Genomic DNA, 27,349 nt, shown 5'->3' with positions numbered 1-27,349 from the left:
CCAAGGGAGAGTAGTGTATTCAGTCCAGAAATTCCTGCTGTTTATTCACAGAGTTGTTTATTTGGTAACAGCAGTTGTGTTCTGTTGAGTCCCAAACAACTGAACAACAACACATTTATAAAGGCCTATTTACAGGATACAAAAACTAAAATGTAACACAATAAAATAACAATAAGGAGGCTATATACAGGGCATACCAGTACCGAGTCAATGTGCGGGGGTTCAGATTAGTCAAGATAATTTGTACATGTAGGTAGGGGTAATGTGACTATGCATAGTTAATAAACAGCGAGTAGCAGCCGTGTATAAACAAAGGGGGGGGGATAAAACAGTCTATGAATTGGGTGACTGGAGTCTTTGACAATTTTTTGGGACTTCCGCTGACACCGCCTAGTATATAGGTCCTGGATGGCAGGAAGCTTGGCCCCAGTGATGTACTGGGCCGTACGCACTACCCTCTGTAGCACCTTACGGTCAGATGCTGAGCAGTTGCCATACCAGGCGGGGCTGCAACCGGTCAGGATGCTCTCGATGGTGTAGCTGTAGAACTTTTTGAGTGTGCAGACCTCTGGCACCTGCACTGCCCTGTCACTGTAGAGATAATTGACAGTACTGTAGGTTGGGGTTAGGTTCCAGATTTCTGCTGACGTTGTGTTCAGGTTGTACAAGCCTCTGGTTAAATTGAGGCCAGCTTGTGCTAAGCTTGTGTTCTACAACCTGCAAGTTGTCTGAGGATGATTTGAGGTTGTGGTCTAGAGGCCTCCGGTCTGGTTCTGTTCAGTGGTCAGAAGGAAGGATTGGGGTTCTGGAAGTCCTATCACAGCACCCTCAAAGCCTAGCGCAGTGATGAAGATGTTGATGATGACTGTGAAGAAAACAAATACTGTTGCTGTGTTGTTCATCATGTTCAGCTTTGAGTGTTTCCTCACATCATTCAGATCATACTTCACTAGAGAGAGAGAGAGAGCAGGAAGGTTATTCAACATGTTCACCTTTCTGTTTACAGATAGCCATATAGTGTGTGTGTGTGTGTGTGTGTGTGTGTGTGTGCGTGTGTGCGTGCGTGCGTGTGTATGTGTGAATGAGTGACAGAGTGTATTACTAACCTATAAAGACCAGCAGTAGTCCCACGACAACCTGTAGCGTAATAGACATGGACAGCAGTACTATGAGAGGTTTGTAGAATCTGTACTGTGACTCCATGTATAGAACAGTCTTTAGCTGGGATGAGTTAGCCATGAGTAGAGCCACATCAAGCATACTCTGAGCTACACTCTTCCTAGTGGCATAGTGATTCATGTTAATCTTTCGGTACACCTTTCCAGAGGGGTCAAGATGGTCGTGGTTCGCCTGTGGGTTAGAGGGTAGACCATCAGGCTTATGGGTCACACATGCTCATGTAGCGTGGTTCGTTCTGCATTGTGTACTTTTAATTAGGACGCTGCCACAACTGAAGGTCTGCTGGTGGAATTATTTTTATTTGCCCTGCACACGAAGAGACAACACACATTATGTTAACCCTTGGCGCAGTCCTAGCTCTCAGGCACCTTGCTAGCCGAAGGTCAGACAAAAGAGAACACAAAGGGGGTACGGAAAATACAGATAACCCGCGATGGGCCAAACCAAAATATACAAAACTTTTACAATCACATGTATGTACAATATTGATATGAAAAAGTGCTTGTACACCAAAGAATAACATTAGCTATGCAGCTGTAATTACTTTTTTTTTTTTATAAACTGAATTATTATTATTATTATCAAATTATTAACATCCCCTCTTGACCTGGCCTATTTGAATTGGTCCTTGTGTGCAATTCGGTGTATAATCTAGGGGAACAACATCACACTGCTACACTCAAACACACGAATGCAGTGGATTAACTACAGGCACTGCCTTTCCTCTATGGCAGAAGGGTGTGTTCTACAACTACATCACACACGGGTGTCCACATCTTCTCACGGAGGTGGGGTTGGGAATTGTCAAGTACGGATAAAGGTAAATACGAGATGTCACAAGTGGGTGCGACACTCCGAAACACAAAGGGCATAGTCAGCTCTTCGCGGAGGCGAGAAATATGGCGAGGAGCCAGACAGTGAAATGATTTCCGTAGTCAAAAGGTTGGAACGCTTCATGTCTCCACTATAGGCTATGAATGCTCTTTAATGAAGCTAATAGACGACGAGCAGTAAATTATATTGGATTGTGGGGGAATACTTTGTGAAGTGTCCATACCAGTAGGAGTTATACAGTCCTCACTGGGCACAGACGGCAGTTCAACATCTCATTTTGATTTACATTTAGTTGTCAACTAATGTGAATTCAATGTGAAATCAACAACAAAAAAATTCACTATGTCATGTGATTTAGGTTAAAGGTTGGGTGGAAAAGAGACTAAATACGTTGATGATTTTTCATCAAATCGAATCAGTTTTCCATGTTGATTCAACGTCATCACATTGATTGAGATTATGTGAAAACACAACCTGGACTCGGGGGTAGACGTAACATAGTAAATATAAATCGGGGACAACCATTTTTTTGCCCAGTGGGTCATAACTGCAATTTATCTCCTTGTAGCCCAAATCCGAATTTTCAGTCAAAATGTACAACATCCTATTTAGTTGCTTATGACACAGTTAAAAATGTGCTAGGACCCCACCACAGTAGCCTGAGGTTTGAGGTTATAATGTTTAACTTACTTCTATGTCGTCTAGTTTGTTGAGAGTGATGTCCTCCCCATTCGCCCTTGCTTCACTGTCCATGCTGGCCAAGACAACTGCGGTTACCGATATAACCAACACATGAAAACTAGTTTAGAATAGTTACATACGTTACACACGGTAGGCTACCGTACATCTCGCAAGTAGACTAAAGATCAGCTGTCATCTGCAGTTTGCCGTAGCCTTTCTTGTCACCGGCTTCACGCAGCCAAACTGAAAATGTTGAGTGTATTTCCCAGGGGTGTGAGCTTTGTTTATTCAAAACTACCCCTCCCACTGTCTAATCTTACGAACGCAGTACACTCAATCGCTCTCTCTTTCGGTCTTTCTCTTTCTTAAACAGATACCAACACACATACTGTACACACACAGCTCTGGAGTGGGAGGGGTTTTCCCTCAATGAAGAACATAATACTTGCTCCTCTGGTTTCATTGTCTCAATAAGTTCTATTTTTTTGATGGATGACAAACAGGAATGAACAAGATGTTATTTTAGTTATCATTAAACATTACCTTCAAGCGTTTAGTGTGGCGTTAGACAAACAAAAGTAGGATATCAAAACAAAATGTTGATCATGTTTGACAAGCATGCACACACACACGCAAGTACACACATACGGATAGATGTGCGCACACACACACTTCCAGGTATCCAGTGAGACAGACATGATGAGAGGTGATGAGAGTTGGGCACAGCTGCTGTGTTGGCATTCACTCCTATCACTACAGTAGTGAGGTGGAGTGGAGAGTTAGTAATGAAGTACATAAGTACTTTTTATGTGTTATTTCAGCCATGTCTGTGATAAATGTGATTGGCAATGGGCACATCTGTTGGAACAGTTGTGTATTTTGCGTCATCAGTGTTGCTTTATGGGGATCGGCTGTCTGATTCAGCTAGTTGGTGTAACGGTTTTCGTCGTCTGAAGAAGAGGAATCGGACCAAAGTGCAGCGTGGTAAGTGTTCATGCTTTTTATTGAATAACCGAAACAGTCCTGTAAGGTGCAAACCACTAAACAGAAAATAACTACCCACAAAAACCATGTGGGAAAAAGCTACCTAAGTATGGTTCCCAATCAGAGACAACGATAGACAGCTGTCCCTGATTGAGAACCATACCCGGCCAAAACAAAGAAATACAAAAACATAGAAAAAAGTACATAGAATGCCCACCCAAATCACACCCTGACCAAACCAAAATAGAGACATAAAAAGCTCTAAGGTCCGGGCGTGACAGTTGGAGTGCTTTTAGAGTAACAACATGAGAAAAAAAGTGTTAGCTCATGGACGGATTGATGTGTGTGCACCAAATGTCAGAGGATGGAGTCTAATTTAGTCAAAGAGAATTCAGCAAGCAACAAGCTTTATTAAAGACACAAAGAGAGAGAGACGGAGAGGGGGGGAGACAGAGGGGGAGAGAGAGAGAGAGAACATGAATCATTATTTAGCTACACTGTTAAAAGAGAGGGTTTTAAAAACAATAAACAAGTGGCAGGTCCATCATGAAAGATATTATTGCCCTGGAAATGTCTTTGTAAGCAAAACCCATCTCTCTCCCACACAACATGAGCTTGTCATCAAGGCATTTCCAGGAGTATAGAGGATAAGAGGGAGGGAAACAGTGACACATAAAGTGTTCAGTGTATAGGGAAGAAGCAACTCCTTTCACTTCCTCTTACCGCCCAGACACCAACAACCTAGGTTACTTTCATAGTTATTATCTCTTTCCCACTTTATAAACCTCTTTCTCTCTCCCTCTCAATACAAGGGCTTTATTGGCATGGGAAACATGTTTACATTGCCGAAGCAAGTGAAATAGATAATAAACAAAAGTGAAATAAACAATAAAAAATGTACTCTCTCTCTCTTTCTCGCTCTCTCCCTTTCTCTCTCTCTATCCCTCTTTCTCTATCTCTCCCTCTCTGTCTCCCTCTCTTTCTCTCGCTCGCTCTCTCTCACTCGCTCTCTGCCTCTCTCTTTCTCCCACTCTCTCCCCCTCTGCCTCCCCCCCTCTCCGTCTCTCTCTCTTTGTGTCTTTAATAAAGCGTGTTGCTTGCTGAATTCTCTTTGACTAAATTAGACTCCATCCTCTGATATTTGGTGTAAATTACACTCATCTGGGATGCATAGTCTTTGGGTCTATAATGCTCTCATTCAGGCCTATTTCTGTCAGTTAATAACAGATGGCATCTGTTGCTCAACAGCCTGACTCTTCAAAGTCAAAGTGACTTGATATAGCAACAAGCTCTGGGGCAATCTGACTGAAATGTAGGAACCATGTGTGGGTCGTGATGAGTTGTACACTACATGACCAAAGTAATGTGGACATCTGCTCATCGAACATGTCATTCCAAAATCATGGGCAGTCATATGGAGTTGGTCTCACCTTTGTTGCCATAACAGCCTCCACTCTTCTGGGAAGGCTTTCCACTAGATGATGGAACATTGCTGTGGGGACTTCCATTCAGCCACAAGAGCATTAATTAGGTTGGGCTCTGATGTTGGGCTATTAGGCCTGGCTCGCAGTCGGCGTTCCAATTATTTGTGCACGGGGAAATTGTCATGCTGAAACAGGAAATGGCCTTCCCCAAACTGTTGCCACAAAGTTGAAGGCAAAGAATCATCTAGAATGTTATTGTATGCTGTAGCGTTAAGATTTATCTTCACTGGAACTAAGGGGTTCGAACCATGAAAACAGCCCCATACCATTATTCCTCCTCCACCAAAAATTACAGTTGGCACTATGCATTTGGGCAGGAGCGTTCTCCTGGCATCCGCCAAACCCAGATTCTTCTGTCAGACTGTCAGATGGTGAAGTGTGATTAATCATTCCAGAAAATGTGTCCAATGGCGGTGAGCTTTACACCACTCCAGCCGACACTTGACATTGGGCATGGTGATCGTAGGCTTGTGTTGGCTACTCGGCCATAGAAACCCATTTCATGAAGCTTCCTCTGATGTTCCTTCCAGAGGCAGTTTGAACTCGGTAGTGAGTGTTACAACAAGGACAGGCAATTTTTTACACACTGTGTTTCAGCACTCTGCAATCTTGATGTTTCCACTTCACAATAACATCAATTACAGTTGACTGGGGCAGCTCTAGCAGGGCAGACATTTTAAGAACTGACTTGTGTGAAAGGTGTCTTCCTATGATGGTGCCACCTTGAAAGTCACTGAGCTCTTCAGTAAGGTCATTCTATTGCCAATGTTTGTCTCCGGTAATTGCATGGCCGGTGCTAGATTTTATACGCCTGTCAGCAATGGGTGTAGCTGAAATAGTCAAATCCACTCATTTGAAGGCGTGCCACATACTTTTGTGTATATATAGTGTATATTTTGAGTTTCCCAATCACGGCCGGTTGTGATACAGCCTGGAATCGAACCAGGGTCTGCAGTGACGCATCTTGCACGGAGATGGAGTGCCTTAGACAGACTCGGGAGTCCCATAGGGCTGCGCACTATAAGGCATGCGGGTTAAAGTGTTGGAAAGATATTGATGGAATGAGGCTAATTAAATGTGAGGCGAGCGTAACTGACAAGCAGACGGTCTGCTATCAATTTACTTTCATTAACGATTGCGCTGTAATTGCTTTGTTAGTTCGACCACGTTGGTCGCTATATTTTTGCAGGGAGGCTAGCTCACTGCACCTGAAAACCCTCGGGGAGGATTAACATATTTAATGGCCATCGCATGTAAATTGATAGGCTAAGGATAGAGGCTTTCTCTGAATGTCAAACGAAAAACATACTGTATTAGACCAAACCTCAGTCATCTGTACCAATGCGTTTTATTGTATAGAGTTGTAGAGTCATAATAGGCTTTAAGGCAAAAGTAACAGAAAATGCACAACAATTAATCAGTTGTTATACCATGCAAGAATATTCAAGTAGAAAAGTAATCAAGAGACGCACTAAATTATTTTGCAGGGGTATATCCACTTATATTTTACCACAAACGCATTAGGCCTAAATCATAAAACAAACTACAGGTCCATTTAGTCGTATATAACACATTTACTTTATATAACTCTGAAAATTACACTTAGCCTATTCAATTCAAGGTCAGAAAGAAAAAGAGCAGATTCCGAGACTGCGTCCTCAGCTGGATACAGACAGACTGCAGAGCCAATAGCTAATCCCGTCGCTTTAGTCTTTATTTCTTCCCCACGTGGGCTTCATCTGGAAAAAGAATATGTTTGAACATCTCATTACAAGAAGATAGGGCCAGCAACCAACACAGCTATTCATTAACTTAAAATCCATATGAGCGTTAATAATTCTGATAATCAGCGTGCGTAATTACCAACAAGTTTCCGCAAAAAAAATATATATCTGATTGAAACTTTTCGATCTAGATGCTTTCTGAGCGTGTTTTCTGGATATTCGTCATAAAAGCAGCTTTCCAGAGACATGGTAGTCTACCTGTGATAGAGGGGTCCGTACTATATTCATAATAAATCATTCATTATATCAATTTACACATGTTATTCTTAACATCGGTCATTCACACACAGCACCCACCAGCCCCGCTAGTTACTCCTGTTCGGTCAAATCCTCGACAGGTGCGGACCTTTTGCCTGGGTGCTGTCTCTTCTCCGCGCGACTCTTGTTCACGTTGTCTAATAGCTGGAGCAACAGGTTGGCCTTACTGCAACCAGGGTCCAGCACGTCACAGGGACTGTTGGCGCCCAAATCCGGGCTCGTGTTATCCAAGTAGCGTTTGCCGGGGTGTTGGCGCTTCTCCAACTCCCTGAGGTCCCCTGCGTCTGACTCGTCGTCCACCTCTCGCCTGCCGGGATGCTGGCGCTTACTGTAGTACATCACGTAGCGCTTTCCCGGGTGCTGACGTTTGGAGAGTTCACTTAGAAATGCGGGGTTCTCTGTAATCTGCTCCAGTATTAAGCGCTTGCCTGGATGCTGTCTTCTCTGGAGCTCCACAAAAGAGTCAAATTCGTCTTCGCGTTTTCCCGGGTGCTGTCTTTTCTGAACCTCGTCATAGTCTTCGTCCTCGTCCTCCTCTCGCTTCCCAGGGTGTTGCCTTTTTTCCAGCTCCTCCTGGTACCTTTTACCGGGATGCTGCCGCTTCACCAGCCACTCTGGCTGAGAGGTCAACCCTTCTGTAAAAACAATTAATACATTATTAGTTTAGGGACAGCGGAAAATATCAATCTACCACCACTTGTAATGACATGCGTACATGCATTTCCACTTGAACACACACCGTGTTAATGGAATTTACCTGTGAAAGTTATGTTATCTCAAATATATTTTTTCTATGTAAAACTTTTTTTCTGTGAATATTTTTTCTGTTTTAATTTTTCCACCATTAAACGGTGTGCTTTGGTGCCAGGACTGTGGGGAAATAATGGACGCACGCGCGCTTTGCAGATTGCCCTATCCAAATTCATTTTCATCCGAACAAATAACAAAATCTATTAATTTATTCACGTTAATCTTGCACAAAACACGAATAAAACATTTGAAATGGTGGGTTATTTCTGTATAAATACCATGTAATCGAAATAATTTAGTTTATCTGTCTTTGTGAAACTATACAATCGAATGATTTGTCTTCGTGCAAAGTTACTATAAATAGGCATAAAAATGCATGACTTGAATTTGTGTGTTCAGTGGGTGGCAGATAGCCTAGCGGTTTGAGCGTCGTTGTGCTAATCAACCGAAAGGTCGTTAAATCTGTCGATGTGCCCATGGGCAAGGCACTTAACCCTAATTTGCTCCATACTACTATGACCGACCCTGTAAAACAGCACATTTCACTGCATCATTTGGTGAATGTGACAATAAAACATCTTAATTTGCTTTGTAATTCATGTTAAACACCACGGCTCTCGTCAAAAGCGGCCACTTTGCCAAAAAGATCAAAAAGCAACTATTAAGCACCGTTCGCGCCATCCTCATCCCCTATATTTTTGAGAATGGAGCGGAGCAGGAGGCTCTCGGCTCTCTGTAGGATGATATCGTCAATAGTCTGCCGGTCCCCCGTCTCCTCCTCAGCGGGGATGCCCTGTCCTCGAGCCAACGTCAGGTTGCAGACCACTAGAGATGCCAGAATGATCAGGCAGGCGGACTTCATGGTAAGTTGGCTAGTCGTTCGAAAACAAGAGAATATATCATTATTAGTGGAGATATACTACTTTAAAAGCATGCAGGTTGCATAATAATTCATTGACTTGGCGTTGCATAACGAATTTAGAGTTTTCTATGTTTTACGCACATAATACGTTTCAATATTGGTGCGTAAAACTGGAAATTCCTTTTTGGAATAGATATTTCCAAATAATTTTTGGGAGCACGTCCATGTACAAAAATACGAATTAAAGTGACCCAAACTTACCTTAGATTTGTTTTCTGGCTAGTGTCACTTACAGCACCTTCAATAACCTAATTGCAGCAAACCAACTAGAAAGGTTGTTCTTTGCCTCTTGCAGCGCTTGGAGACCGATTGAGGCCAAGTTTAGAGGTATGTGCAGATACAACAAGTCCAGCCATTTATAGTCAGTGGTTACCATCGTCACGCCAACCACGTTGTAGTAATTTCATAGGATTCCTTTCATAGGATTCAAATGATGTCACAAATTCGTGCGCAATTGGATTAAAGTCAGTTATAATCTCTAGAGGACGATGTCCGGTTATTCTCTTGGGCGCCAGCTGGGCCGACCAGCCTAATCTGTGGGAGTGAAATTGGCACTTGATGATGATAACTAAAAGAGACGATTCATTCATAAATCTTCTTATCATATGTGTGTGCGATAATTTGGCAGAACACCGATTTAAATTAATTCACTTATTTTGCGAGTGTGGCTTTACTTACTAGTCGTTTGTTTTGATTAGGCCTACACTAAATGTCAACTATGAAAATGTTTGGATTCATTCATAAACCTACTAGTTACAGCCCCTATATCTGTATTCTATTTCCAATTATAGACATTCATTGGTGCGTCATGTTGGAAAGGACGTTGTTGTGCGCCATCTCCATGTCATTATTTTCCTAAATTCTCATCGAATTTAAACCTGTGGTGATATAGCTATGCTCCTGTGCTGTGAGTCAATAAGAAGAAAACCACATTAAGAATAGATGGCCAGAAGGCTCTACATCAGCCCCTCGCGGTCACAGGTGCGAGACATGGTGCCTCTCATGCGCCATGTGAGCTCACCACATCCCTCAAGCGCACATTTATTAATGCACTCGTGGTCCCGCCCACACCTGATGGAAATCTTTGAGGAGCGCAAGCAATATTATCCTAACTTGCGAAGCGGCTGGACTGGGCCTATTATGCACTGTCTGTTCAAACAGCTACCACACAGCTCAGACCTCTTGACTTTTTCCACAGCTTGATACATTACAGCCTTATTCTAAAATGGAAACAATATATCCTAATTTGCGAAGCTGTTGGACTGGGGACATTATGCACTATCTGTTCAAACAGCTAACACACAGCTCAGAAACCCATACAGTGCCTTCAGAAAGTATTCTTACCCCTTGACGTTTTCCACAGTTTGATATGTTACAGCCTTATTCTAAAATTAAGTTTTTTTTAATCATCAATCTACACACAATACCCCATAATGACAAAGAGAAAACCAGGTTTTTAGGAATGTTTGCAAAAAAAAACTTCTCTGCAGCACTCCACCAATCAGGCCTTTATAGCACTCCACCAATCAGGCCTTTATAGCACTCCAACAATCAGGCCTTTATGGTAGAGTGGCCAGACTGAAGCAGCACTCCACCAATCAGGCCTTTATGGTAGAGTGGCCAGACTGAAGCAGCACTCCACCAATCAGGCCTCTATGGTAGAGTGGCCAGACTGAAGCAGCACTCCACCAATCAGGCCTCTATGTTAGAGTGGCCAGACTGAAGCAGCACTCCACCAATCAGGCCTCTATGGTAGAGTGGCCAGACTGAAGCAGCACTCCACCAATCAGGCCTCTATGGTAGAGTGGCCAGACTGAAGCAGCACTCCACCAATCAGGCCTCTATGGTAGATTGGCCAGACTGAAGCAGCACTCCACCAATCAGGCCTTTATGGTAGAGTGGCCAGACTGAAGCAGCACTCCACCAATCAGGCCTTTATGGTAGAGTGGCCAGACTGAAGCAGCACTCCACCAATCAGGCCTTTATGGTAGAGTGGCCAGACTGAAGCAGCACTCCACCAATCAGGCCTTTATGGTAGAGTGGCCAGACTGAAGCAGCACTCCACCAATCAGGCCTTTATGGTAGAGTGGCCAGACTGAAGCAGCACTCCACCAATCAGGCCTTTATGGTAGAGTGGCCAGACTGAAGCAGCACTCCACCAATCAGGCCTTTATGGTAGAGTGGCCAGACTGAAGCAGCACTCCACCAATCAGGCCTTTATAGCACTCCACCAATCAGGCCTTTATAGCACTCCACCAATCAGGCCTTTATGGTAGAGTGGCCAGACTGAAGCAGCACTCCACCAATCAGGCCTTTATAGCACTCCACCAATCAGGCCTTTATAGCACTCCACCAATCAGGCCTTTATAGCACTCCACCAATCAGGCCTTTATAGCACTCCACCAATCAGGCCTTTATAGCACTCCACCAATCAGGCCTTTATAGCACTCCACCAATCAGGCCTTTATAGCACTCCACCAATCAGGCATTTATAGCACTCCACCAATCAGGCCTTTATGGTAGAGTGGCCAGACTGAAGCAGCACTCCACCAATCAGGCCTTTATGGTAGAGTGGCCAGACTGAAGCAGCACTCCACCAATCAGGCCTTTATGGTAGAGTGGCCAGACTGAAGCAGCACTCCACCAATCAGGCCTTTATGGTAGAGTGGCCAGACTGAAGCAGCACTCCACCAATCAGGCCTCTATGGTAGAGTGGCCAGACTGAAGCAGCACTCCACCAATCAGGCCTCTATGTTAGAGTGGCCAGACTGAAGCAGCACTCCACCAATCAGGCCTCTATGGTAGAGTGGCCAGACTGAAGCAGCACTCCACCAATCAGGCCTCTATGGTAGAGTGGCCAGACTGAAGCAGCACTCCACCAATCAGGCCTCTATGGTAGAGTGGCCAGACTGAAGCAGCACTCCACCAATCAGGCCTTTATGGTAGAGTGGCCAGACTGAAGCGGCACTCCACCAATCAGGCCTTTATGGTAGAGTGGCCAGACTGAAGCGGCACTCCACCAATCAGGCCTTTATGGTAGAGTGGCCAGACTGAAGCGGCACTCCACCAATCAGGCCTTTATGGTAGAGTGGCCAGACTGAAGCGGCACTCCACCAATCAGGCCTTTATGGTAGAGTGGCCAGACTGAAGCGGCACTCCACCAATCAGGCCTTTATGGTAGAGTGGCCAGACTGAAGCGGCACTCCACCAATCAGGCCTTTATGGTAGAGTGGCCAGACTGAAGCGGCACTCCACCAATCAGGCCTTTATGGTAGAGTGGCCAGACTGAAGCAGCACTCCACCAATCAGGCCTTTATGGTAGAGTGGCCAGACTGAAGCAGCACTCCACCAATCAGGCCTTTATGGTAGAGTGGCCAGACTGAAGCAGCACTCCACCAATCAGGCCTTTATGGTAGAGTGGCCAGACTGAAGCAGCACTCCACCAATCAGGCCTTTATGGTAGAGTGGCCAGACTGAAGCAGCACTCCACCAATCAGGCCTTTATGGTAGAGTGGCCAGCCTGAAGCAGCACTCCACCAATCAGGCCTTTATGGTAGAGTGGCCAGACTGAAGCAGCACTCCACCAATCAGGCCTTTATGGTAGAGTGGCCAGACTGAAGCAGCACTCCACCAATCAGGCCTTTATGGTAGAGTGGCCAGACTGAAGCAGCACTCCACCAATCAGGCCTTTATGGTAGAGTGGCCAGCCTGAAGCAGCACTCCACCAATCAGGCCTTTATGGTAGAGTGGCCAGCCTGAAGCAGCACTCCACCAATCAGGCCTTTATGGTAGAGTGGCCAGACTGAAGCAGCACTCCACCAATCAGGCCTTTATGGTAGAGTGGCCAGACTGAAGCAGCACTCCACCAATCAGGCCTTTATGGTAGAGTGGCCAGACTGAAGCAGCACTCCACCAATCAGGCCTTTATGGTAGAGTGGCCAGACTGAAGCAACACTCCACCAATCAGGCCTTATGGTAGAGTGGCCAGCCTGAAGCAGCACTCCACCAATCAGGCCTTTATGGTAGAGTGGCCAGCCTGAAGCAGCACTCCACCAATCAGGCCTTTATGGTAGAGTGGCCAGACTGAAGCAGCACTCCACCAATCAGGCCTTTATGGTAGAGTGGCCAGACTGAAGCAGCACTCCACCAATCAGGCCTTTATGGTAGAGTGGCCAGACTGAAGCAGCACTCCACCAATCAGGCCTTTATGGTAGAGTGGCCAGACTGAAGCAACACTCCACCAATCAGGCCTTTATGGTAGAGTGGCCAGACTGAAGCCACTCCACCAATCAGGCCTTTATGGTAGAGTGGCCAGACTGAAGCAGCACTCCACCAATCAGGCCTTTATGGTAGAGTGGCCAGACTGAAGCAGCACTCCACCAATCAGGCCTTTATGGTAGAGTGGCCAGACTGAAGCAGCACTCCACCAATCAGGCCTTTATGGTAGAGTGGCCAGACTGAAGCAGCACTCCACCAATCAGGCCTTTATGGTAGAGTGGCCAGACTGAAGCAGCACTCCACCAATCAGGCCTTTATGGTAGAGTGGCCAGACTGAAGCAGCACTCCACCAATCAGGCCTTTATGGTAGAGTGGCCAGACTGAAGCAGCACTCCACCAATCAGGCCTTTATGGTAGAGTGGCCAGACTGAAGCAGCACTCCACCAATCAGGCCTTTATGGTAGAGTGGCCAGACTGAAGCAGCACTCCACCAATCAGGCCTTTATGGTAGAGTGGCCAGACTGAAGCAGCACTCCACCAATCAGGCCTTTATGGTAGAGTGGCCAGACTGAAGCAGCACTCCACCAATCAGGCCTTTATGGTAGAGTGGCCAGACTGAAGCAGCACTCCACCAATCAGGCCTTTATGGTAGAGTGGCCAGACTGAAGCAGCACTCCACCAATCAGGCCTTTATGGTAGAGTGGCCAGACTGAAGCAGCACTCCACCAATCAGGCCTTTATGGTAGAGTGGCCAGACTGAAGCAGCACTCCACCAATCAGGCCTTTATGGTAGAGTGGCCAGACTGAAGCAGCACTCCACCAATCAGGCCTTTATGGTAGAGTGGCCAGACTGAAGCAGCACTCCACCAATCAGGCCTTTATGGTAGAGTGGCCAGACTGAAGCAGCACTCCACCAATCAGGCCTTTATGGTAGAGTGGCCAGACTGAAGCAGCACTCCACCAATCAGGCCTTTATGGTAGAGTGGCCAGCCTGAAGCAGCACTCCACCAATCAGGCCTTTATGGTAGAGTGGCCAGACTGAAGCAGCACTCCACCAATCAGGCCTTTATGGTAGAGTGGCCAGACTGAAGCAGCACTCCACCAATCAGGCCTTTATGGTAGAGTGGCCAGACTGAAGCAGCACTCCACCAATCAGGCCTTTATGGTAGAGTGGCCAGACTGAAGCAGCACTCCACCAATCAGGCCTTTATGGTAGAGTGGCCAGACTGAAGCAGCACTCCACCAATCAGGCCTTTATGGTAGAGTGGCCAGACTGAAGCAGCACTCCACCAATCAGGCCTTTATGGTAGAGTGGCCAGACTGAAGCAGCACTCCACCAATCAGGCCTTTATGGTAGAGTGGCCAGACTGAAGCAGCACTCCACCAATCAGGCCTTTATGGTAGAGTGGCCAGACTGAAGCAGCACTCCACCAATCAGGCCTTTATGGTAGAGTGGCCAGACTGAAGCAGCACTCCACCAATCAGGCCTTTATGGTAGAGTGGCCAGACTGAAGCAGCACTCCACCAATCAGGCCTTTATGGTAGAGTGGCCAGACTGAAGCAGCACTCCACCAATCAGGCCTTTATGGTAGAGTGGCCAGACTGAAGCAGCACTCCACCAATCAGGCCTTTATGGTAGAGTGGCCAGACTGAAGCAGCACTCCACCAATCAGGCCTTTATGGTAGAGTGGCCAGACTGAAGCAGCACTCCACCAATCAGGCCTTTATGGTAGAGTGGCCAGACTGAAGCAGCACTCCACCAATCAGGCCTTTATGGTAGAGTGGCCAGACTGAAGCAGCACTCCACCAATCAGGCCTTATGGTAGAGTGGCCAGACTGAAGCAGCACTCCACCAATCAGGCCTTTATGGTAGAGTGGCCAGACTGAAGCAGCACTCCACCAATCAGGCCTTTATGGTAGAGTGGCCAGACTGAAGCAGCACTCCACCAATCAGGCCTTTATGGTAGAGTGGCCAGACTGAAGCAGCACTCCACCAATCAGGCCTTTATGGTAGAGTGGCCAGACTGAAGCAGCACTCCACCAATCAGGCCTTTATGGTAGAGTGGCCAGACTGAAGCAGCACTCCACCAATCAGGCCTTTATGGTAGAGTGGCAGACTGAAGCAGCACTCCACCAATCAGGCCTTTATGGTAGAGTGGCCAGACTGAAGCAGCACTCCACCAATCAGGCCTTTATGGTAGAGTGGCCAGACTGAAGCAGCACTCCACCAATCAGGCCTTTATGGTAGAGTGGCCAGACTGAAGCAGCACTCCACCAATCAGGCCTTTATGGTAGAGAGTGGCCAGACTGAAGCAGCACTCCACCAATCAGGCCTTTATGGTAGAGTGGCCAGACTGAAGCAGCACTCCACCAATCAGGCCTTTATGGTAGAGTGGCCAGACTGAAGCAGCACTCCACCAATCAGGCCTTTATGGTAGAGTGGCCAGACTGAAGCAGCACTCCACCAATCAGGCCTTTATGGTAGAGTGGCCAGACTGAAGCAGCACTCCACCAATCAGGCCTTTATGGTAGAGTGGCCAGACTGAAGCAGCACTCCACCAATCAGGCCTTTATGGTAGAGAGTGGCCAGACTGAAGCAGCACTCCACCAATCAGGCCTTTATGGTAGAGTGGCCAGACTGAAGCAGCACTCCACCAATCAGGCCTTTATGGTAGAGTGCCAGACTGAAGCAGCACTCCACCAATCAGGCCTTTATGGTAGAGTGGCCAGACTGAAGCAGCACTCCACCAATCAGGCCTTTATGGTAGAGTGGCCAGACTGAAGCAGCACTCCACCAATCAGGCCTTTATGGTAGAGTGGCCAGACTGAAGCAGCACTCCACCAATCAGGCCTTTATGGTAGAGTGGCCAGACTGAAGCAGCACTCCACCAATCAGGCCTTTATGGTAGAGTGGCCAGACTGAAGCAGCACTCCACCAATCAGGCCTTTATGGTAGAGTGGCCAGACTGAAGCAGCACTCCACCAATCAGGCCTTTATGGTAGAGTGGCCAGACTGAAGCAGCACTCCACCAATCAGGCCTTTATGGTAGAGTGGCCAGACTGAAGCAGCACTCCACCAATCAGGCCTTTATGGTAGAGTGGCCAGACTGAAGCAGCACTCCACCAATCAGGCCTTTATGGTAGAGTGGCCAGACTGAAGCAGCACTCCACCAATCAGGCCTTTATGGTAGAGTGGCCAGACTGAAGCAGCACTCCACCAATCAGGCCTTTATGGTAGAGTGGCCAGACTGGAAGCAGCACTCCACCAATCAGGCCTTTATGGTAGAGTGGCCAGACTGAAGCAGCACTCCACCAATCAGGCCTTTATGGTAGAGTGGCCAGACTGAAGCAGCACTCCACCAATCAGGCCTTTATGGTAGAGTGGCCAGACTGAAGCAGCACTCCACCAATCAGGCCTTTATGGTAGAGTGGCCAGACTGAAGCAGCACTCCACCAATCAGGCCTTTATGGTAGAGTGGCCAGACTGAAGCAGCACTCCACCAATCAGGCCTTTATGGTAGAGTGGCCAGACTGAAGCAGCACTCCACCAATCAGGCCTTTATGGTAGAGTGGCCAGACTGTGGCCAGACTGAAGCAGCACTCCACCAATCAGGCCTTTATGGTAGAGTGGCCAGACTGAAGCAGCACTCCACCAATCAGGCCTTTATGGTAGAGTGCCAGACTGAAGCAGCACTCCACCAATCAGGCCTTTATGGTAGAGTGGCCAGACTGAAGCAGCACTCCACCAATCAGGCCTTTATGGTAGAGTGGCCAGACTGAAGCAGCACTCCACCAATCAGGCCTTTATGGTAGAGTGGCCAGACTGAAGCAGCACTCCACCAATCAGGCCTTTATGGTAGAGTGGCCAGACTGAAGCAGCACTCCACCAATCAGGCCTTTATGGTAGAGTGGCCAGACTGAAGCAGCACTCCACCAATCAGGCCTTTATGGTAGAGTGGCCAGACTGAAGCAGCACTCCACCAATCAGGCCTTTATGGTAGAGTGGCCAGACTGAAGCAGCACTCCACCAATCAGGCCTTTATGGTAGAGTGGCCAGACTGAAGCAGCACTCCACCAATCAGGCCTTTATGGTAGAGTGGCCAGACTGAAGCAGCACTCCACCAATCAGGCCTTTATGGTAGAGTGGCCAGACTGAAGCAGCACTCCACCAATCAGGCCTTTATGGTAGAGTGGCCAGACTGAAGCAGCACTCCACCAATCAGGCCTTTATGGTAGAGTGGCCAGACTGAAGCAGCACTCCACCAATCAGGCCTTTATGGTAGAGTGGCCAGCCTGAAGCAGCACTCCACCAATCAGGCCTTTATGGTAGAGTGGCCAGACTGAAGCAGCACTCCACCAATCAGGCCTTTTATGGTAGAGTGGCCAGACTGAAGCAGCACTCCACCAATCAGGCCTTTATGGTAGAGTGGCCAGACTGAAGCAGCACTCCACCAATCAGGCCTTTATGGTAGAGTGGCCAGACTGAAGCAGCACTCCACCAATCAGGCCTTTATGGTAGAGTGGCCAGACTGAAGCAGCACTCCACCAATCAGGCCTTTATGGTAGAGTGGCCAGACTGAAGCAGCACTCCACCAATCAGGCCTTTATGGTAGAGTGGCCAGACTGAAGCAGCACTCCACCAATCAGGCCTTTATGGTAGAGTGGCCAGACTGAAGCAGCACTCCACCAATCAGGCCTTTATGGTAGAGTGGCCAGACTGAAGCAGCACTCCACCAATCAGGCCTTTATGGTAGAGTGGCCAGACTGAAGCAGCACTCCACCAATCAGGCCTTTATAGGTAGAGTGGCCAGACTGAAGCAGCACTCCACCAATCAGGCCTTTATGGTAGAGTGGCCAGACTGAAGCAGCACTCCACCAATCAGGCCTTTATGGTAGAGTGGCCAGACTGAAGCAGCACTCCACCAATCAGGCCTTTATGGTAGAGTGGCCAGACTGAAGCAGCACTCCACCAATCAGGCCTTTATGGTAGAGTGGCCAGACTGAAGCAGCACTCCACCAATCAGGCCTTTATGGTAGAGTGGCCAGACTGAAGCAGCACTCCACCAATCAGGCCTTTATGGTAGAGTGGCCAGACTGAAGCAGCACTCCACCAATCAGGCCTTTATGGTAGAGTGGCCAGACTGAAGCAGCACTCCACCAATCAGGCCTTTATGGTAGAGTGGCCAGACTGAAGCAGCACTCCACCAATCAGGCCTTTATGGTAGAGTGGCCAGACTGAAGCAGCACTCCACCAATCAGGCCTTTATGGTAGAGTGGCCAGACTGAAGCAGCACTCCACCAATCAGGCCTTTATGGTAGAGTGGCCAGACTGAAGCAGCACTCCACCAATCAGGCCTTTATGGTAGAGTGGCCAGACTGAAGCAGCACTCCACCAATCAGGCCTTTATGGTAGAGTGGCCAGACTGAAGCAGCACTCCACCAATCAGGCCTTTATGGTAGAGTGGCCAGACTGAAGCAGCACTCCACCAATCAGGCCTTTATGAAGCAGCACTCCACCAATCAGGCCTTTATGGTGAAGCAGCACTCCACCAATGGCCAGACTGCCAGCAGCACTCCACCAATCAGGCCTTTATGGTAGAGTGGCCAGACTGAAGCAGCACTCCACCAATCAGGCCTTTATGGTAGAGTGGCCAGACTGAAGCAGCACTCCACCAATCAGGCCTTTATGGTAGAGTGGCCAGACTGAAGCAGCACTCCACCAATCAGGCCTTTATGGTAGAGTGGCCAGACTGAAGCAGCACTCCACCAATCAGGCCTTTATGGTAGAGTGGCCAGACTGAAGCAGCACTCCACCAATCAGGCCTTTATGGTAGAGTGGCCAGACTGAAGCAGCACTCCACCAATCAGGCCTTTATGGTAGAGTGGCCAGACTGAAGCAGCACTCCACCAATCAGGCCTTTATGGTAGAGTGGCCAGACTGAAGCAGCACTCCACCAATCAGGCCTTTATGGTAGAGTGGCCAGACTGAAGCAGCACTCCACCAATCAGGCCTTTATGGTAGAGTGGCCAGACTGAAGCAGCACTCCACCAATCAGGCCTTTATGGTAGAGTGGCCAGACTGAGTGGCCAGCAGCACTCCACCAATCAGGCCTTTATGGTAGAGTGGCCAGACTGAAGCAGCACTCCACCAATCAGGCCTTTATGGTAGAGTGGCCAGACTGAAGCAGCACTCCACCAATCAGGCCTTTATGGTAGAGTGGCCAGACTGAAGCAGCACTCCACCAATCAGGCCTTTATGGTAGAGTGGCCAGACTGAAGCAGCACTCCACCAATCAGGCCTTTATGGTAGAGTGGCCAGACTGAAGCAGCACTCCACCAATCAGGCCTTTATGGTAGAGTGGCCAGACTGAAGCAGCACTCCACCAATCAGGCCTTTATGGTAGAGTGGCCAGACTGAAGCAGCACTCCACCAATCAGGCCTTTATGGTAGAGTGGCCAGACTGAAGCAGCACTCCACCAATCAGGCCTTTATGGTAGAGTGGCCAGACTGAAGCAGCACTCCACCAATCAGGCCTTTATGGTAGAGTGGCCAGACTGAAGCAGCACTCCACCAATCAGGCCTTTATGGTAGAGTGGCCAGACTGAAGCAGCACTCCACCAATCAGGCCTTTATGGTAGAGTGGCCAGACTGAAGCAGCACTCCACCAATCAGGCCTTTATGGTAGAGTGGCCAGACTGAAGCAGCACTCCACCAATCAGGCCTTTATGGTAGAGTGGCCAGACTGAAGCAGCACTCCACCAATCAGGCCTTTATGGTAGAGTGGCCAGACTGAAGCAGCACTCCACCAATCAGGCCTTTATGGTAGAGTCAGGCACTCCACCAATCAGGCCTTTATGGTAGAGTGGCCAGACTGAAGCAGCACTCCACCAATCAGGCCTTTATGGTAGAGTGGCCAGACTGAAGCAGCACTCCACCAATCAGGCCTTTATGGTAGAGTGGCCAGACTGAAGCAGCACTCCACCAATCAGGCCTTTATGGTAGAGTGGCCAGACTGAAGCAGCACTCCACCAATCAGGCCTTTATGGTAGAGTGGCCAGACTGAAGCAGCACTCCACCAATCAGGCCTTTATGGTAGAGTGGCCAGACTGAAGCAGCACTCCACCAATCAGGCCTTTATGGTAGAGTGGCCAGACTGAAGCAGCACTCCACCAATCAGGCCTTTTTAGAGTGGCCAGTGAAGCAGCACTCCACCCAATCAGGCCTTCCACCAATCATGGTAGAGTGGCCAGACTGAAGCAGCACTCCACCAATCAGGCCTTTATGGTAGAGTGGCCAGACTGAAGCAGCACTCCACCAATCAGGCCTTTATGGTAGAGTGGCCAGACTGGAAGCAGCACTCCACCAATCAGGCCTTTATGGTAGAGTGGCCAGACTGAAGCAGCACTCCACCAATCAGGCCTTTATGGTAGAGTGGCCAGACTGAAGCAGCACTCCACCAATCAGGCCTTTATGGTAGAGTGGCCAGACTGAAGCAGCACTCCACCAATCAGGCCTTTATGGTAGAGTGGCCAGACTGAAGCAGCACTCCACCAATCAGGCCTTTATGGTAGAGTGGCCAGACTGAAGCAGCACTCCACCAATCAGGCCTTTATGGTAGAGTGGCCAGACTGAAGCAGCACTCCACCAATCAGGCCTTTATGGTAGAGTGGCCAGACTGAAGCAGCACTCCACCAATCAGGCCTTTATGGTAGAGTGGCCAGACTGAAGCAGCACTCCACCAATCAGGCCTTTATGGTAGAGTGGCCAGACTGAAGCAGCACTCCACCAATCAGGCCTTTATGGTAGAGTGGCCAGACTGAAGCAGCACTCCACCAATCAGGCCTTTATGGTAGAGTGGCCAGACTGAAGCAGCACTCCACCAATCAGGCCTTTATGGTAGAGTGGCCAGACTGAAGCAGCACTCCACCAATCAGGCCTTTATGGTAGAGTGGCCAGACTGAAGCAGCACTCCACCAATCAGGCCTTTATGGTAGAGTGGCCTTTGAAGCAGCACTCCACCAATCAGGCCTTTATGGTAGAGTGGCCAGACTGAAGCAGCACTCCACCAATCAGGCCTTTATGGTAGAGTGGCCAGACTGAAGCAGCACTCCACCAATCAGGCCTTTATGGTAGAGTGGCCAGACTGAAGCAGCACTCCACCAATCAGGCCTTTATGGTAGAGTGGCCAGACTGAAGCAGCACTCCACCAATCAGGCCTTTATGGTAGAGTGGCCAGACTGAAGCAGCACTCCACCAATCAGGCCTTTATGGTAGAGTGGCCAGACTGAAGCAGCACTCCACCAATCAGGCCTTTATGGTAGAGTGGCCAGACTGAAGCAGCACTCCACCAATCAGGCCTTTATAGAGTGGCCAGACTGAAGCAGCACTCCACCAATCAGGCCTTTATGGTAGAGTGGCCAGACTGAAGCAGCACTCCACCAATCAGGCCTTTATGGTAGAGTGGCCACCTGAAGCAGCACTCCACCAATCAGGCCTTTATGGTAGAGTGGCCAGACTGAAGCAGCACTCCACCAATCAGGCCTTTATGGTAGAGTGGCCAGACTGAAGCAGCACTCCACCAATCAGGCCTTTATGGTAGAGTGGCCAGACTGAAGCAGCACTCCACCAATCAGGCCTTTATGGTAGAGTGGCCAGACTGAAGCAGCACTCCACCAATCAGGCCTTTATGGTAGAGTGGCCAGACTGAAGCAGCACTCCACCAATCAGGCCTTTATGGTAGAGTGGCCAGACTGAAGCAGCACTCCACCAATCAGGCCTTTATGGTAGAGTGGCCAGACTGAAGCAGCACTCCACCAATCAGGCCTTTATGGTAGAGAGTACAGAGGCCTTTTGGTAGAGTGTCAGACTGAAGCAGCACTCCACCAATCAGGCCTTTATGGTAGAGTGGCCAGACTGAAGCAGCACTCCACCAATCAGGCCTTTATGGTAGAGTGGCCAGACTGAAGCAGCACTCCACCAATCAGGCCTTTATGGTAGAGTGGCCAGACTGAAGCAGCACTCCACCAATCAGGCCTTTATGGTAGAGTGGCCAGTCTGAAGCAGCACTCCACCAATCAGGCCTTTATGGTAGAGTGGCCAGACTGAAGCAGCACTCCACCAATCAGGCCTTTATGGTAGAGTGGCCAGACTGAAGCAGCACTCCACCAATCAGGCCTTTATGGTAGAGTGGCCAGACTGAAGCAGCACTCCACCAATCAGGCCTTTATGGTAGAGTGGCCAGACTGAAGCAGCACTCCACCAATCAGGCCTTTATGGTAGAGTGGCCAGACTGAAGCAGCACTCCACCAATCAGGCCTTTATGGTAGAGTGGCCAGACTGAAGCAGCACTCCACCAATCAGGCCTTTATGGTAGAGCCAGACTGAAGCAGCACTCCACCAATCAGGCCTTTATGGTAGAGTGGCCAGACTGAAGCAGCACTCCACCAATCAGGCCTTTATGGTAGAGTGGCCAGACTGAAGCAGCACTCCACCAATCAGGCCTTTATGGTAGAGTGGCCAGACTGAAGCAGCACCACCAATCAGGCCTTTATGGTAGAGTGGCCAGACTGAAGCAGCACTCCACCAATCAGGCCTTTATGGTAGAGTAGCCAGACTTTATCAGGCCTTTAGAGTGGCCAGACTGGAAGCAGCACTCCACCAATCAGGCTTTATGGTAGAGTGGCCAGACTCCACCAATCAGGCCTTTATGGTAGAGTGGCCAGACTGAAGCAGCACTCCACCAATCAGGCCTTTATGGTAGAGTGGCCAGACTGAAGCAGCACTCCACCAATCAGGCCTTTATGGTAGAGTGGCCAGACTGAAGCAGCACTCCACCAATCAGGCCTTTATGGTAGAGTGGCCAGACTGAAGCAGCACTCACCAATCAGGCCTTTATGGTAGAGTGGCCAGACTGAAGCAGCACTCCACCAATCAGCCTTTATGGTAGAGTGGCCAGACTGAAGCAGCACTCCACCAATCAGGCCTTTTTATGGCAGAGTCCACCAATCCAGAGTGGCCAGACTGAAGCAGCACTCCACCAATCAGGCCTTTATGTAGAGTGGCCAGACTGAAGCAGCACTCCACCAATCAGGCCTTTATGGTAGAGTGGCCAGACTGAAGCAGCACTCCACCAATCAGGCCTTTATGGTAGAGTGGCCAGACTGAAGCAGCACTCCACCAATCAGGCCTTTATGGTAGAGTGGCCAGACTGAAGCAGCACTCCACCAATCAGGCCTTTATGGTAGAGTGGCCAGACTGAAGCAGCACTCCACCAATCAGGCCTTTATGGCAGAGTGGCCAGACTGAAGCAGCACTCCACCAATCAGGCCTTTATGGTAGAGTGGCCAGACTGAAGCAGCACTCCACCAATCAGGCCTTTATGGTAGAGTGGCAGACTGAAGCAGCACTCCACCAATCAGGCCTTTATGGTAGAGTGGCCAGACTGAAGCAGCACTCCACCAATCAGGCCTTTATGGTAGAGTGGCCAGACTGAAGCAGCACTCCACCAATCAGGCCTTTATGGTAGAGTGGCCAGACTGAAGCAGCACTCCACCAATCAGGCCTTTATGGTAGAGTGGCCAGACTGAAGCAGCACTCCACCAATCAGGCCTTTATGGTAGAGTGGCCAGACTGAAGCAGCACTCCACCAATCAGGCCTTTATGGTAGAGTGGCCAGACTGAAGCAGCACTCCACCAATCAGGCCTTTATGGTAGAGTGGCCAGACTGAAGCAGCACTCCACCAATCAGGCCTTTATGGTAGAGTGGCCAGACTGAAGCAGCACTCCACCAATCAGGCCCAATCACTGAAGCAGCACCACCAATCAGGCCTTTATGGTAGAGTGGCCAGACTGAAGCAGCACTCCACCAATCAGGCCTTTATGGTAGAGTGGCCAGACTGAAGCAGCACTCCACCAATCAGGCCTTTATGGTAGAGTGGCCAGACTGACCAATCAGCACTGGTAGACCAATCAGGCCTTTATGGTAGAGTGGCCAGACTGAAGCAGCACTCCACCAATCAGGCCTTTATGGTAGAGTGGCCAGACTGAAGCAGCACTCCACCAATCAGGCCTTTATGGTAGAGTGGCCAGCCTGAAGCAGCACTCCACCAATCAGGCCTTTATGGTAGAGTGGCCAGACTGAAGCAGCACTCCACCAATCAGGCCTTTATGGTAGAGTGGCCAGACTGAAGCAGCACTCCACCAATCAGGCCTTTATGGTAGAGTGGCCAGACTGATTGAAGCAGCACTCCACCAATCAGGCCTTTATGGTAGAGTGGCCAGACTGAAGCAGCACTCCACCAATCAGGCCTTTATGGTAGAGTGGCCAGACTGAAGCAGCACTCCACCAATCAGGCCTTTATGGTAGAGTGGCCAGACTGAAGCAGCACTCCACCAATCAGGCCTTTATGGTAGAGTGGCCAGACTGAAGCAGCACTCCACCAATCAGGCCTTTATGGTAGAGTGGCCAGACTGAAGCAGCACTCCACCAATCAGGCCTTTATGGTAGAGAGCACTCCACCAATCAGGCTTTATGGTAGAGTGGCCAGACTGCAGAATGGTAGAGCACTGAAGCAGCACTCCACCAATCAGGCCTTTATGGTAGAGTGGCCAGACTGAAGCAGCACTCCACCAATCAGGCCTTTATGGTAGAGTGGCCAGACAGGCCAAGCAGCACTCCACCAATCAGGCCTTTATTTATGGTAGAGTGGCCAGACTGAAGCAGCACTCCACCAATCAGGCCTTTATGGTAGAGTGGCCAGACTGAAGCAGCACTCCACCAATCAGGCCTTTATGGTAGAGAGTCCACCAATCAGGCCCAGACTGAAGCAGCACTCCACCAATCAGGCCTTTATGGTAGAGTGGCCAGACTGAAGCAGCACTCCACCAATCAGGCCTTTATGGTAGAGTGGCCAGACTGAAGCAGCACTCCACCAATCAGGCCTTTATGGTAGAGTGGCCAGACTGAAGCAGCACTCCACCAATCAGGCCTTTATGGTAGAGTGGCCAGACTGAAGCAGCACTCCACCAATCAGGCCTTTATGGTAGAGTGGCCTTTATGTAGAGTGGCCAGACTGAAGCAGCACTCCACCAATCAGGCCTTTATGGTAGAGTGGCCAGACTGAAGCAGCACTCCACCAATCAGGCCTTTATGGTAGAGTGGCCAGACTGAAGCAGCACTCCACCAATCAGGCCTTTATGGTAGAGTGGCCAGACTGAAGCAGCACTCCACCAATCAGGCCTTTATGGTAGAGTGGCCAGACTGAAGCAGCACTCCACCAATCAGGCCTTTATGGTAGAGTGGCCAGACTGAAGCAGCACTCCACCAATCAGGCCTTTATGGTGAAGCAGAGTCAGGCCTTTATGGTAGACTGAAGCAGCACTCCACCAATCAGGCCTTTATGGTAGAGTGGCCAGACTGAAGCAGCACTCCACCAATCAGGCCTTTATGGTAGAGTGGCCAGACTGAAGCAGCACTCCACCAATCAGGCCTTTATGGTAGAGTGGCCAGACTGAAGCAGCACTCCACCAATCAGGCCTTTATGGTAGAGTGGCCAGACTGAAGCAGCACTCCACCAATCAGGCCTTTTTAGAGTGGCCAGACTGAAGCAGCACTCCACCAATCAGGCCTTTATGGTAGAGTGGCCAGACTGAAGCAGCACTCCACCAATCAGGCCTTTATGGTAGAGTGGCCAGACTGAAGCAGCACTCCACCAATCAGGCCTTTATGGTAGAGTGGCCAGACTGAAGCAGCACTCCACCAATCAGGCCTTTATGGTAGAGTGGCCAGACTGAAGCAGCACTCCACCAATCAGGCCTTTATGGTAGAGTGGCCAGACTGAAGCAGCACTCCACCAATCAGGCCTTTATGGTAGAGTGGCCAGCCTGAAGCAGCACTCCACCAATCAGGCCTTTATGGTAGAGTGGCCAGACTGAAGCAGCACTCCACCAATCAGGCCTTTATGGTAGAGTGGCCAGACTGAAGCAGCACTCCACCAATCAGGCCTTTATGGTAGAGTGGCCAGACTGAAGCAGCACTCCACCAATCAGGCCTTTATGGTAGAGTGGCCAGACTGAAGCAGCACTCCACCAATCAGGCCTTTATGGTAGAGTGGCCAGACTGAAGCAGCACTCCACCAATCAGGCCTTTATGGTAGAGTGGCCAGACTGAAGCAGCACTCCACCAATCAGGCCTTTATGGTAGAGTGGCCAGACTGAAGCAGCACTCCACCAATCAGGCCTTTATGGTAGAGTGGCCAGACTGAAGCAGCACTCCACCAATCAGGCCTTTATGGTAGAGTGGCCAGACTGAAGCAGCACTCCACCAATCAGGCCTTTATGGTAGAGTGGCCAGACTGAAGCAGCACTCCACCAATCAGGCCTTTATGGTAGAGTGGCCAGACTGAAGCAGCACTCCACCAATCAGGCCTTTATGGTAGAGTGGCCAGACTGAAGCAGCACTCCACCAATCAGGCCTTTATGGTAGAGTGGCCAGACTGAAGCAGCACTCCACCAATCAGGCCTTTATGGTAGAGTGGCCAGACTGAAGCAGCACTCCACCAATCAGGCCTTTATGGTAGAGTGGCCAGACTGAAGCAGCACTCCACCAATCAGGCCTTTATGGTAGAGTGGCCAGACTGAAGCAGCACTCCACCAATCAGGCCTTTATGGTAGAGTGGCCAGACTGAAGCAGCACTCCACCAATCAGGCCTTTATGGTAGAGTGGCCAGCCTGAAGCAGCACTCCACCAATCAGGCCTTTATGGTAGAGTGGCCAGACTGAAGCAGCACTCCACCAATCAGGCCTTTATGGTAGAGTGGCCAGACTGAAGCAGCACTCCACCAATCAGGCCTTTATGGTAGAGTGGCCAGACTGAAGCAGCACTCCACCAATCAGGCCTTTATGGTAGAGTGGCCAGACTGAAGCAGCACTCCACCAATCAGGCCTTTATGGTAGAGTGGCCAGACTGAAGCAGCACTCCACCAATCAGGCCTTTATGGTAGAGTGGCCAGACTGAAGCAGCACTCCACCAATCAGGCCTTTATGGTAGAGTGGCCAGACTGAAGCAGCACTCCACCAATCAGGCCTTTATGGTAGAGTGGCCAGACTGAAGCAGCACTCCACCAATCAGGCCTTTATGGTAGAGTGGCCAGACTGAAGCAGCACTCCACCAATCAGGCCTTTTTATGGTAGAGCACTCCACCAATGGCCTTTATGGTAGAGACTGAAGCAGCACTCCACCAATCAGGCCTTTATG

The 27,349-nt window shown here is 49.1% G+C and overlaps 2 protein-coding genes across 2 annotated transcripts; both read right to left on the bottom strand.

Annotated features, from left to right (window-relative positions):
• Positions 1 to 18: 18 nt before the first annotated feature.
• Positions 19 to 3,048, bottom strand: LOC115102073 (ninjurin-1-like). The gene is made up of 3 exons (XM_029621632.2): positions 2,704 to 3,048; positions 1,107 to 1,350; positions 19 to 949 (listed from the first exon to the last, which is right to left on the bottom strand). Exons 1-3 carry the CDS (start codon positions 2,764 to 2,766, stop codon positions 753 to 755), a joined length of 504 nt encoding a protein of 167 aa, XP_029477492.2. The 5' UTR covers positions 2,767 to 3,048; the 3' UTR covers positions 19 to 752.
• Positions 3,049 to 6,489: 3,441 nt separating this feature from the next.
• On the bottom strand, positions 6,490 to 9,191 carry LOC115101627 (pro-thyrotropin-releasing hormone-A-like). The gene is made up of 4 exons (XM_029621084.2): positions 9,078 to 9,191; positions 8,624 to 8,826; positions 7,244 to 7,839; positions 6,490 to 6,901 (listed from the first exon to the last, which is right to left on the bottom strand). The coding sequence occupies exons 2-3, from the start codon at positions 8,814 to 8,816 to the stop codon at positions 7,256 to 7,258; spliced, it is 777 nt and encodes a 258-aa protein (XP_029476944.1). The 5' UTR covers positions 8,817 to 8,826; positions 9,078 to 9,191; the 3' UTR covers positions 6,490 to 6,901; positions 7,244 to 7,255.
• Positions 9,192 to 27,349: the final 18,158 nt, after the last annotated feature.

Source organism: Oncorhynchus nerka, unplaced genomic scaffold (assembly GCF_034236695.1).
Source record: "Oncorhynchus nerka isolate Pitt River unplaced genomic scaffold, Oner_Uvic_2.0 unplaced_scaffold_19___fragment_4___debris, whole genome shotgun sequence".
NCBI classification, from domain to species: domain Eukaryota; kingdom Metazoa; phylum Chordata; class Actinopteri; order Salmoniformes; family Salmonidae; genus Oncorhynchus; species Oncorhynchus nerka.
This window is presented reverse-complemented; position numbering and strand designations above follow the sequence as displayed.

Excerpts from the sequence above, each read along its gene's own strand:
- LOC115102073 (XM_029621632.2), bottom strand. The coding sequence starts at position 2,766 with ATGGACAGTGAAGCAAGGGCGAATGGGGAGGACATCACTCTCAACAAA. Across the intron at positions 1,351-2,703 it reads ACAAACTAGACGACATAGAA|GCGAACCACGACCATCTTGA; the intron begins GTAAGTTAAACA and ends TCTAACCCACAG. Across the intron at positions 950-1,106 it reads ACTACTGCTGGTCTTTATAG|TGAAGTATGATCTGAATGAT; the intron begins GTTAGTAATACA and ends CTCTCTCTCTAG.
- LOC115101627 (XM_029621084.2), bottom strand. The coding sequence starts at position 8,816 with ATGAAGTCCGCCTGCCTGATCATTCTGGCATCTCTAGTGGTCTGCAAC. Across the intron at positions 7,840-8,623 it reads GGATGAGGATGGCGCGAACG|AAGGGTTGACCTCTCAGCCA; the intron begins GTGCTTAATAGT and ends TTGTTTTTACAG.